Raw genomic sequence first — 12,612 nt, forward strand, 5'->3', positions numbered from 1 at the left:
GGGGGGGTGCAGGAGATCGCATCATTCAAAGGCCCGGGGGGGGGGGGGGATAGGGGGGGGGGGGAGCGCATCAGTGAAAGGTCGGGGGGGGAGGGGGGAGCGCATTAGTGAAAGGTCCGGGGGGGGGGAGAGAGCATCAGTGAAAGATCCGGGGGGGGGGGGGATAGCGGGGAGAGGATCTCCCGGGTGTGGGAGAGAGGAGAGAAGCAAGGGGAGAGAGGGGCACAGACGCACAGCAGCGCCACGCTGAAAGCCTTCAATAAATCAGTAGGAGGGAGGTGCATGGGCATTTTGACGTCACACGCTGAAGGCCATGGAAAAGACGGCTGGAATTTAAAAAAAAAAACTAAAACCTCTGTAACTTAAAAAATATACGACCGAATCAAATAGAAATATCATTTTCCAGCAGCGTTCAGCGTGGTGATTAAGGCGGTGCAGACATCGTGGCGCTACGGTTCACCGTTTTTGCCGAAAATCAGCCGAAAAAATGAGATTTAAAAAAAGACTTTTAAACCTCTGTAACTTTAAAAATATACGACCGAATTAAATAACAATATCATTTTCGGCAAGCGTCCAGCGGTGTGATTAAGGCGGTGCAAAAATTGTGGCGCTACGCCTCACCGTTTTGCAGAAATCAGCCGAAATCACTGTTACAGATATACATACAAGTCAGAGTTTTAGTAAGATTAGTACCCCTATAAAATCATCGCTCTGCCTCCTATGCCCCAGCCTAGCTTACTAACAATTTATAGATATCATAAACAAGTCCCAGACCAGAACCCTGTGGAACTCCAATGATCACAGCCCTTCAGCCTGAATATTGTCCTTCCACTACGACCTTGTAAGGAAAGGTTAACTGATGATTCATGAGCATTCATGCCATAACGATAATGAGTATGGCTTGTAGAGTCAGAGCCGAATTTGACTGTACAGTTGTGAGCGCATGAGGAGAATAGTGGAGGATTAAGGACACGTCCTTGCAGGACATAGGTGGAGAGAATTATCGCAGAGATATTACCATCTATCTTCACTGATTGTGGTCAGTGGGACAGAAAGCACGATACGATAGAACTTTATTTATCCCAGGAGGGAAATTGATCCGCCAACTGTCATAAAACACAAGATACATGAAATTAAAGTGACGAGTGGAAAGGTTTGGGGTGTGCAGATTTGGGGAGGGGGCGAGTCAGTCTACCCCTCGACAGAAGGGGGATGAGTTGTAGTTTGATAGCCACAGGGAAGAGGAATCTCCTGTGGCATCTTGGTGGAACCAGTCTGTGTTGAAGGTATTCCTCAGATTGACTGGTGTGTCACGGAGGGGGTGAGCTGTATTGTGCAAGATGCTCTGCCGTTTGAGGAACATCCTCCCATCCAAGACCATCTCCCATGAATCCAACTCCGCCCCCAGGAAGGGGCCAGCCTTCCTGACAAGTCAGTTAATCTTGTTGGCGGTCGCGGCCTTCGCCCTGCTGCCCCAGCCCATGACGTTGAAGATGGCACTAGGTACCACCGATTGGTAGAACATTTGCAGTACTTTACTGCAGCTGTTGAAGGAGCGGAGCCTTTTCAAAAAGTACAGCGGGCTGTCCCTTCTTGCACAGGGCCTCAGCATTTCTGGACCTGTCCAGTTTACTGCCCAAGTACACTCCAAGGTATTTGTCCTCCTTGGTAAACTGCACATCCACACCATTGATGGAGGCAGGGGTGTTCTTCTCTCCTCCTAAAGTCCACCACCTACATCCTTAGTCTTGTCGGTGTTGAGCTGCAGGTGATTCAGCCCTCACCCTCAAAGTCGTTGACTACCTCTCTGTATTCAGCTTCCCTTCCCTCACGGGTGCAGCCCACAATTGCAATCATCTGAAAACGTCTGCAGGTGGCAGGAGTCTTGAGTTATATCTGAAGTGGAGGATCCAATGGCAGAGGAGGGTGCTGATTCCTAGATCTAGGCGTTTGGATGGGATTATGATGTTGAAGACGGTGCTATAGTCAATATATATATGGGAGTCTAACAGGATTTGTTGTTGTCTAGGTATTGTCTCGCTAAAGTGATCCACAAGAGGAAATACTGCGATGAGCTGCTAGGCATTTGAAGCCCACCTACAAAGTGATCACCAGGGGACAGCAGTATATTTATGGTTTAATTGAGAAAACATGGTTAAGCATTTCTGCTGGTATTTTTATATCATTTTTTTTTTTTTACTTGAATTATAAACAAAGTTTAAGATACTTTAAAGTTGGTAAAGCTGCTTTACAACTAAGGAGTGCCTCACTACTCTACAATACATAATGTAATTATGTAATGTAAAAATAGTTAAATCCATACCCGTCATGTAATTCAGTCAATGGATGCACTAATCTCCAGTTGATTATTGTTCATAAATTCTCCCCAACTTGTTGAGCTGAAGGATGTGACAAGGCAATAAGGTCAATTTAATTCTGTCTATCGACTATGATGCATTATGTTCACATGCTATCATTGAATACATTGAACGAAAAGACCAGATTTGACAGTGTAGACCAATTCCTTAACTGGAGATTATATACAGTAATCAGATTTAGTTGGTGCAATGATAATTAAATATGATTATGCTGCCCAGACGCTCTATAATTAGGTGTTGTTTTATTATTATGATGTGTACTGAGATACAATGAAAAAATATTGCTTTGTGCACAAACCGGGCAACTCATTCATATCAGACATAAGGATAATTATACCATTCATGAGTATAATAATGTGAAACAGAAACAGAGTGCAGAATATTGTGCTCCATTGCACAGAAAGTGCAAATAAAAATTAATGCAAGGGCCACAGCAAGGTAGGTTGGAAGATCAAGAATTCACCCTTCGTGTATGAGATCCATTAATCTGGTAACAGTAGGAAAGCAGTTTCCTTTGAATCTGATGTGTTTAAGCTTTTGTATCTTCTGCCTGATATGCGAGTGATGCTTGATTGTTGACTGATTTCCCAAGGCAGTCAGGAATAGATAGAATTAATAGAGGAGGGTGGTGGGGGGGGAGAGGGGTTATGGTGGGAGGGAAGCTGGTCATGCAAAGGACTAAGCCATATTCACAATTCTTGGGCAGAACAATTGCCGTACATAGAAAATAGGTGGAGTAGGCCATTCGAGCCAGCACCGCCATTCAATAAGATCATGGCTGATCATCTAAAATCAATACCCCGTTCCTGCTTTTCCCCCCATATCCCCATACCAAGCTGCGATGCATCCCTATAGGATGCTTTCTATGGCACCCCTGTGAAAATTGGTAAGAGGCATTAGTAATATGCCAAATTTCCTGTCATCCGAGGAAGCTGAGGCATTGGTTTGCTTTCATGCTATACTGTATGATTTGACTTCTCCACGACTGCGATTTCATCCAAAAGTGATTACTGTTTTGATTTACTCTGTTAACTCAATTTTCAATCACATAGCTGTAAAAAAAAGTGCCATACAAACCAATTAAAAGCACATCTTATCCATCAACTAAATTCCACTCCTTGGTAACTGCCTGAACCTAGTCATGATCTTGGTGGCAAGATGAGTTTCAAATATTAACTCACCATTTCCTGCTCCAATATTGCCCACATCTGCATCAATCCCAGGCCTTTATTATCTTATGAGCTGACGATTCAAATGTATTTCAAGTTGCCACCCATAGCATTCTAAACAAGGTAATTGAAAACATTTCCACTTGTGCGCTGGCGTGTATCAGGCTCTATCCATGCATGAAATGTGTGCTGATTAGCCTATTCTGGCATGAATGACCCTCTGATGGCATCCAGCCTTAATGACATTCCTTAAAACATACTTACTTGACCAAGCCTTTGGCCATCTGCCCTAACATACGAAACAAAAACAGAAAACACTGGAAACCATCAGCAGATTAAGCAGTATCTATGGAAAGAGAAACAATGTTAATGTTTCAGGATGAAGATCCACTCTAATATTTGTTTGCAGAGTTCAATTAAATTTTGTTTTAATCATATTCCTGAATTGTTGGTACATATCTGGCAGAGATTCAGCATTTGATGGGGAAGAAAATTATTCATGCAAGCTTGGCTTGCAGTGAATGAATTCAGCTTCTCCAACTACCGTGACTCAAACAGGTGGACATTCATTCTATGCAACTCAAGTGCAAAGTTATGTTGTTTTTTTTACCTTGCTGGATGTAAATTTTCTTTCAATTGCAAATTTCCACGACATACAATAGTAAGCTACGGATGTTGTGTATTTGGAATCTCAGTTAGACATTCTCACAGGCAGATCCTTTCATAAGTAATGCGAGGAGAAATCAAGAGGTTATGCTGCATTGTGCATTACCCATTTTGGACAGTAGAATGGTTTTAGGCCTGGAAGTTGATTTCCGCAGTTTATCCAGTGATCAAACCGCTGAAGTCCTGCAAAAATAATCATCTTTGTTGAGCAGGAATTCTACAATTGGCCTCATCTTTCCTCGTTAAGAGTGATAAATGAGTCAGGCAGACAACTCTAACTATTGGCTAGGAATCATTACTGGAAGTATAGACATGGAAAATGATTGATGACAGGATTAAGATTGGCTTTGATATTTGTCCTCTTAGAAATAGCTTGCGAATACTTACCACAGGCAGACATGAGAAATCGGTACTAGACAGTGACAAGCACCCATGAAAAAGAGAGTGAGAGAATTACAAAGAAAAATAAAGAAAAAGCTTTTTCGCATCATCTGCAGTGCGTTTTAATAAAAAGCTGTGTATGATCACACAGAAACCATTTGAAGGGTTGAATAAAATCCAATTTGAAGTAATGAAAATGGATTAAATATATTACAGGAAAGTGTAATAAATACAAAACTAGACATTTTTGACATATATACAGCTGCATCTCTAAAATATACATTCAATATTTTTTGATCAAGATAAATACATCAATAGAATCGGGGACAAATTAGTTCAATTCCTCCAGCTGCTGAACCACAGTGATTAAGCATTAATATTATAATTTTTAATAAGATCAACTCCAATAATAGTTTGCACAATTTTCTTAAATACTCTGAAATTATGCATCTATAGCAAAACAAGATTAAATCAGATTAACCAAGATTTTAAGGTGGAAAAACTGCAGATGCTGGTTTAAAATCGAAGGTAGACACAAAATGCTGGAGTAACTCAGCGGATCAGGCAGCATCTCGGGAGGGAAGGAATGGGTGACGTTTCAGGTCGAGACCCTTCTTCAGACTGGATAACCAAGATTTTATGCAACTTTCACATGCTGAAGATTGTTCTGACAATTTAAATTAAAAATCAGCTAAATAAGGCTTAACGGGACCGTGTGATATAGAAATTTAGGCAACAGAGCTGACAATTCTTTTTCAATTTTCATTCTTAGCATTTTTGACCAAATCTGATTTTGTGACCAATGATCAAGCTTAAAATTTAAGGAAATATTCACATGCCGAGTCCAGTGATTCATGAGAATTTATGAGATGGTGATTTTTCAAATGTTGGCATTTTTCACTGTGCTTCCAATATTTAATATGGATACTACTTTCCTATTTTCCTACTTTTGACATCCTCGGACTAAATCTTGCTCCAACCCTGGGTCTGAATAAAAGTCACAGACTAAAAGACACATAGCCATTTGCACTAGACTAAAAAAAGGATGGTTTTGTTTGATAAATATTTCAATATAAACATTGCATTCAACACAACCCACACAATCCAGGAAGAACTGGGTGGAGTTCAACATCTTTAAACAAGTGCACATTTGATGAAGACACAGGGTATTTAGGATTTCAATGAGTTAATCTTCAGCAATTATGTTAAAATTATAGAATTTGAGTACATATTCCAGTCATTACATTACCTATCTGCGCAACTTAAATGAATGGAAAAATCAGGTGAATTATACATGTGTATCATTTTTCAATTGATGCTTCGTTATGTGCTCCACCAAGGCAATTATTTTATATCAAAACATTAAACTAGAAGTGCTGCATTTTCTTTTAGTTCATGGATCTCCCCAATGCATTTTTACCATCAATATTTTCCTTGTCAAATGTTTACATAAGCAAAGTTAAGTCACTTCACTGTAAATGAATCTATTCATACAGTAAAAGCAACCAGACATTTGCACGAGAGATGCATGAAAGAGCTGCAATGAGAACCCCCTTGCCTAGCTTTTCTCAATCCATCTCAAAGTGAACTCCCATGTCAAATTCGCAGAAGCCTTTGCCACAGATTTATTTGCTACACAATTTACTTCACTGAAGGCGTTTATAGTAAGTGACAGTACTTGCTTTCAGTCAGCCCCCAAAAGTGAATGATTTATCTGGTCATGATAATCTTGATCCCCCAAATGCTACTCAAATATGTGCATAAAAATTCCCCTTCGCATTGAAAAATAGCTAATTTTCAAAATAAAGCACTTCATACAAATTATATGATTTCTGTAAATACAATAGTTGCCCTAGCCATCTGTTCAGGCATGCACACAATTTAAAAGGGAATGATTGCATATATTTTTGTAATAATGCACTGTAAGGATTCCTACAAATTATTACTCCACAGCTGTACGATTCCATTCTTGGCTGAAATTGTTGAGTGAACAGTAGGCAACAGAAAAATATTGTAAATTTTACAAGCAAACATTTCTGTTAAAACACAATTCCGTGAATTATTCTCTTTCTAGTGTTCTGCTCTTGGTTCCCAGGCACATGCCTGTAACAGAAAAAACTAATTTACTGAACTCCATTTTTTCTTCATACGAGTGGAGTTCATTAAAGAATTAAGTTAGAATCTGGCTTGAGTGGATGTTTGATAGAACTTCAAAATAACTCCAAGACGCCAAAAGGTTCTTTATCTTCCTGATAACAATCTTTCACTTGTTATTGATGATATTGGGATTTTAGTCCTGTGTGTTCTCACAAATGGCAGTGCAAATCAAATGTTTTGAATCGATGGTGCAGAGGTTACAATAGACTTGCTGCTTGTCCTATCTAGAGCAAATTCATTTACGATTTAGAGTCCTGCTTGTTGTTTTGTTTAGCCCTGCTCTTGGTGCAGGGATTCTGCTGGTGGTGGTTGGAGAACGTCCTTTAATTCCTGTGGGACCTGGCCGAGAAGTAGCCAGAGTTCCTGGTTTTGCTGTTTAAAACAAAAAGATTTAATTACCTCAGAATTTTCAAACATATTGAAGTAACAATTTGAATAGTGGTGAGAAAATGTTACTGAGCCTAAATCCTCTGCTATCAGAGGGCATGGGTTGAGCTTGCACTAACTAAAACATTTGAGACAAGTGAAAGGGATTCTGCTCAAAAGCATAAACCTAATTTCCTCCATTGTTATCAAAACCAGAAATAATTTAAGGAAATTACTTCTTCTGCTTCCAGATTCAGGGGTAATGTACTTTAAAGGGGACTTTAATATAAACAATTGGAGGTACAGAATACTCGTGCGTCCAGTTTGACTTGTTATGACTCCCCCACTCCCCTCCCCTCAGACCACAGCCCAACTACTTGCTCGACTCTATTCTGTAACCATAACTGGCCACCTGGCTGTGTGCACAATTCATCCCACAACTGCCAAAGCAATGCTCCCCATGCTCAATTTGTGGTCCATCTTCCCTAATGCTCTCAGGAAAAGCCCCATCCGTTGTTCGCCAACTCCAGGGATAATTATTCCTACACCAAGTCATGCAATCACATTGCAATTAATTCTCCATATGCCGACGTCTCCCTAATCCATAATGCAACCCCAATCCATGATTCTTTCATTAACCCCACCCGATATTTGATTTGAGGTCTTGTGTCAAGTTTGTCTTTGTATTGTCTGCTCTATCATGCTTAAAGCCTTTGGCTCATTCCAATCAATTGAATTTTAATGTTTGGATGTGTTGCACAGAACTTCTAGTTTCAAATTTCTATAAAGACTGTACTGGAAAAGATAATTCAGGCATTCACACATTTTTATAATGCCTGTACTAAAGTATTGGTGCATTTAGCAATCTTGGAGATTGCAGAACATTATACCGAACTGCATGATGTTTCATTAGATTATCTCACATTGGCTCTTGGATTTGCTTTGAAAGCAATAGTTATCGCAAGTCATTTCCACTGATTTCAAATACACATTTGACACTATTTGATCCATGCGGATGAGTCGCTGTTATTGTCTGTGGAAGGCAGCCAATCTGAAATAACTTTCAATGTATTTGAAATTAATTAAGAAGTAAAGGTATTCTATTCCATTCAATAATAAACATCCACTTGGATTTTAAAAACAAAATAGCAAAATTAGCCGTCATTTTTTGTAAAAATAGTTCATAAGTTCTAGGAGTAGAATCAGGCTATTTGGCCTATCAAGTCTACTCCGCCATTCAATCATGGCTGATCTATCTTTCCCTCTCAAACCCATTGTTCTGCTTTCACCCCATAATCCCCGACACCCTTACTAATCAAGAATAGTTCTCATGCAGCTGGTGGCGACATGAACAATTTACTTCGAAATCTGAAAATAAACCAAAACATGGATGCTGAAAATCTGAAATAAAACAGAAACTGTTAGAACAGCTGCTGTGTGCTCTGCTTACAAACCTTTGCTCTTTCCACATTGCTGCCTGACCTGAGTTTTTCCAGCATTGTGTTTTTTTCTAGTTAATAATCTGATTTTGAATCTGTTTCTTGGTTGCATTGTAGAGGCTTTTGAAAACAACAGATAAAGGACAAGACCACGGCCCCACTGCAATAAATGATCCGAAAATTTGATGTGAAAATCGTTTGAAATTCATCTACCTGGAATTTGCAAAATCTAGTAGATAAGTTTAATGTTTTACAAGGAGGAAGTGGGCTCAAGGTTACTAACTAATGCTAGGGCCTAAATAGAAACAGCATTCATGAAAAATATCTGAAAGCTGGTTTAAGTCAGTGGTTTTTAGTTTCCTGAGCTGTACCTACTGACGATTAAAGCCAACACTACAGAAGGCAATAGTTGGAGCAGAGTGTGAGAACAGTCTTCATCTTTTCAAGATTCTGCAGTTATTAAAAGTTGTTTTGATAACCAGTTATCAAAACACCATCTGATATTTAGAGATATAAACAACCACTGCAGTTAAATGTCTACATTTCTAGATAGTATGTTACATGGTGGACTATGGTGTATGTTTTTTTTGTTAACAGATGCATAAAGGTGACATATTTATATTTTAACAATAGGCTGCTAGAACAATTCTTCCCAATGCCATGTAGCAGAGGACTAATCCAATACTTACAAGTTGTCAAACAAGTGGCCATTGAATATCCTTTCTGGCAGGTGTTTTGGAGATGGGGAAGAGTAGAAAGGAGGGCAGGAAGAGACAAACAAGATCACTGAGTTGCGTTGGTAGTATGGGGGACATCAACACAACAGAAACAGGAAGAAAGTGATTCCTAAAACTCCAATCAGTAACTAATATAACAAATTGATTCACCAACTAGATCTGCTTACTATTGTCATCCTGAGGGGCTGATCTACCACTAAAGGCACATAGCTTAAAACAGCCCTTTAGTAAATGCCCTTAAAAATGAGGAGCCATTTGAAGTATTACCGTTGAGGGAAAGACAGAGGAATGACATTTGCTGATCTATTATCTACTGGATCAGCAGTGACTGGGCCAGGAAAGGTATTAGCAAGATAAAGCACTAGCACTGGTAGGTATGATCTTTTACCATTTGTCCCTAAACTATCCATTTTCAATGGGGCATGTTCATACTTTGCGGACTGCCTGTTAAATATTGCTAAACATCAACATTAACATGAGTAACGGAAACAATTAGAATGAGAAAACAAATGATGATGAATATGATTCAAAATAATGCAATCTTTGCATGGACGATCTGGAAAGAATGCCATTGATCCCTTCAAAAGCCTTCAATACCAATATCCATTGAAGCTCATCTTCAAAACTCGTGGAACTTGGAGTCAGCACCACCCAATGCAACCGGATCCTCGACTTCCTGACCAACACACCACAATCAGTGAGGATAGGTGACAAATCACCCTCTACGATAACCCTCAACACTGATGCCCCACAAGGATGCGTTCTCAGCCCCCCTCTTTACTCCTATATCCATGACTGTGCAGCCAAATACAAATCCAACTAAATTTACAAATTCGCAGACAACACCACCCTAATGGGCTAGATATCAAATAATGATGAGACGGAGTACAGGAAGGAGATTGAGAACCTCGTAACCTGGTGCCTAGAAAACACCTTTCCCTGAATGTCAACAAGACAAAGGAGATTGTAACCAACATCAGCAGGCGAAGCAGTACACCTACACCTGTATACATTGAAGATAGGCACAAAATGCTGGAGTATCTCAGCGAGACATGCAGCATCTCTGGAGAGAAAGAGTGGGTGATATTTCGGGTCTCAACCGTGTCCACCTTCGCTGTAAACTAGCATTTGCAGTTACTTCCTACGCCCCAGTATACATTGGCAGCATTGAAGTAGAGATGGTTGAAAGCTTCAAGTTCCTACGAGTTAATATCGCCAGCAACTTGCCCGGGACCAGCCATACCGAAGCAATGACCAAGAAATCATACCAGCGCCTCTACTTCCTCAGAAAGCTTAGGAAGTTTGGCGTGTCCCTAACAACCCTCACCAACTTCTACAGATGCACCATGGAAAGCATTTTTTCAGGATGCATCACAGCATAGATTGGGAACTGCTCCATCCTAGACTGCAAGAAATTGCAGAGTTGTGAATGTAGCCCAGACTAACATGCCAACCAACCTCTCTTCACTCATTCCATCTACACTTCATGCTGCCTCGGCAAAGCCAACAGCATAATCAAAGACAAATCTGACCCTGGACACTCCCTCTTTTCTCCCCTCTCCTATCAGGCAAGAGGTACAGAAATTTGAAAAGCATTCCCCCAGATTCAGGGAGTTTCTTCCCAGCTGTTATCAGGCAACTGAACTATCACCAACTACAGAATGGGCTTGAGCTACCATCTATCTTATTGGACTACCTTTTATCGTACACGAATGGACTTATCTTGCACTAAACGTTATTCCCTTTATCTGTATCTGTAGACTGTGGGCGGCTTGATGTAATCAAATATTGTCATTCCGTTGATTGGATAGCACGCAATAAAAGCGCTTTTCACTATACCTTAGTGCACGTGACAATAAACTAAACTAACTAACCTTTGATAGCATAGAAAGGTGCATTTTGCATTAACGCATGTGCTTAAATTGAATAGGTTAAAGGCTGGCTCTTAAGATGGCTTTGATTTATATTAAAATATGTTACCTTGTTGGAGTTGCTGGGTCCTCTGTAATGTCTGCATTCTGCGGGGGTTCATTTTACAGCCGTCTCTTCCCATGAGATGCACTTTCCAGGGCTAAGAGAGTTAGAAGAACAAGGAGGCCTCTGTTAGTTAGAATCTGTGCAGTGAGCAGCTCCTTGTGGAACTGTGCTGCAGACAGGGCCTTGGCTGAAATCTGTGCAAACCGCACAGGGCGAGCAGGTCACCATGTCTGCCAGATAGCATAATTTTTACTTTCAATGTACAAAGCCATAGCTTTATTCAGAGACCCAACATATTTCATGGAGTGGAGATCTAAAACAGCAGCACAGTATTCTCTGCACATTTTAAAATTGTAATGGTGAAATATTCATGCACATATGCAAACTGGAGTTTGATAAATTGGAACTCTATAAAATAATATTTTTCAGAAATTTCCCAGTTCTTTAAATCAAAAATATCACAAATATGTTATCTATACTATTGAATTAAGCTCACCTTTCCTTCTTTTCTGTGTGGTAAATCCTAATTATACATATACCACTGGTGCTGTTCCCACATGGCTTTTGGACTACTTTTTAATTTACCTCCTGTGTCTCCCGTTATCGCTGGGTTTCCTTTCCATTACAACCAATTAGTTTAATGTTATATTCAAATATGAGTAAATATATTATTCATTTCATACAATCAAGTATAAAAGACAGAAGATAGACACAAAAAGCTGGAGTAACTTAGCGGGACAGACAAGTATAAAAGACAGAAGTCTGGACGATGTACATGGTGTCCATACTATTTAGCTAATACCACAAGTTATCTTTACGATAGCAATCTTACAACAACAGAACCACCCTTAAAACTGAATGTCAATGTGAGGATAAGATGCCACAATAATTATAAAGAAAAAAAAGTTGGGATAAGGCAAAATGGGAACACACATGTCTTGTGGTGCCAAGTCACGTAGGAAAGATTAGTGTTTTAATAATTGTAAACATTTATTAAATAAAAATTGATAAGGCAATGAAGCACATTTTAAAATATGATTCAAGGAAACGAGCATAGAAAACAGTTGCAGGAGTAGGCCTTACGGCACTTCGAGCCAGCACTGCCATTCAATATGAACATGGCTGATCATTCAAAATCAGTACCTCATTTCTCCCCGTATCCCTTGATTCCGTTAGTCCTAATAGCTATATTTAATTCTCTCTTGAAAACATCCAGTGACTTGGCCACCACTGCCTTCTGTGGCAGACAAAACAGGAAACAAAGGATGGTCAACCAAATGATAAGGTAAATTGATCTTTGTAAGAGTAATAAAATAGAAAACCAAGAAAATTTCTAACAGAA

General features: G+C 39.7%; 1 protein-coding gene across 5 annotated transcripts in view; it reads right to left on the reverse strand.

Annotated features, from left to right (window-relative positions):
- Positions 1-4,715: 4,715 nt before the first annotated feature.
- Positions 4,716-12,612, reverse strand: part of LOC144607991 (centrosomal protein of 104 kDa-like) — an 85,076-nt gene continuing 77,179 nt past the window's right edge. For 4 of the 5 annotated variants that reach the window (XM_078425187.1, XM_078425189.1, XM_078425186.1 and 1 more), the window contains 2 exons: positions 11,274-11,364; positions 4,716-7,123 (listed from right to left, as the gene is read on the reverse strand). In XM_078425187.1, coding sequence (XP_078281313.1) covers positions 6,987-7,123; positions 11,274-11,364 — 228 coding nt within the window. In that variant the 3' untranslated portion in view covers positions 4,716-6,986. Of the gene's footprint in view, positions 7,124-9,245; positions 9,280-11,273; positions 11,365-12,612 lie in introns of all 5 variants that reach the window. The other variant, XM_078425188.1, reaches the window with a different exon arrangement.

Source organism: Rhinoraja longicauda, chromosome 30, assembly GCF_053455715.1.
Source record: "Rhinoraja longicauda isolate Sanriku21f chromosome 30, sRhiLon1.1, whole genome shotgun sequence".
Taxonomy (NCBI): domain Eukaryota; kingdom Metazoa; phylum Chordata; class Chondrichthyes; order Rajiformes; family Arhynchobatidae; genus Rhinoraja; species Rhinoraja longicauda.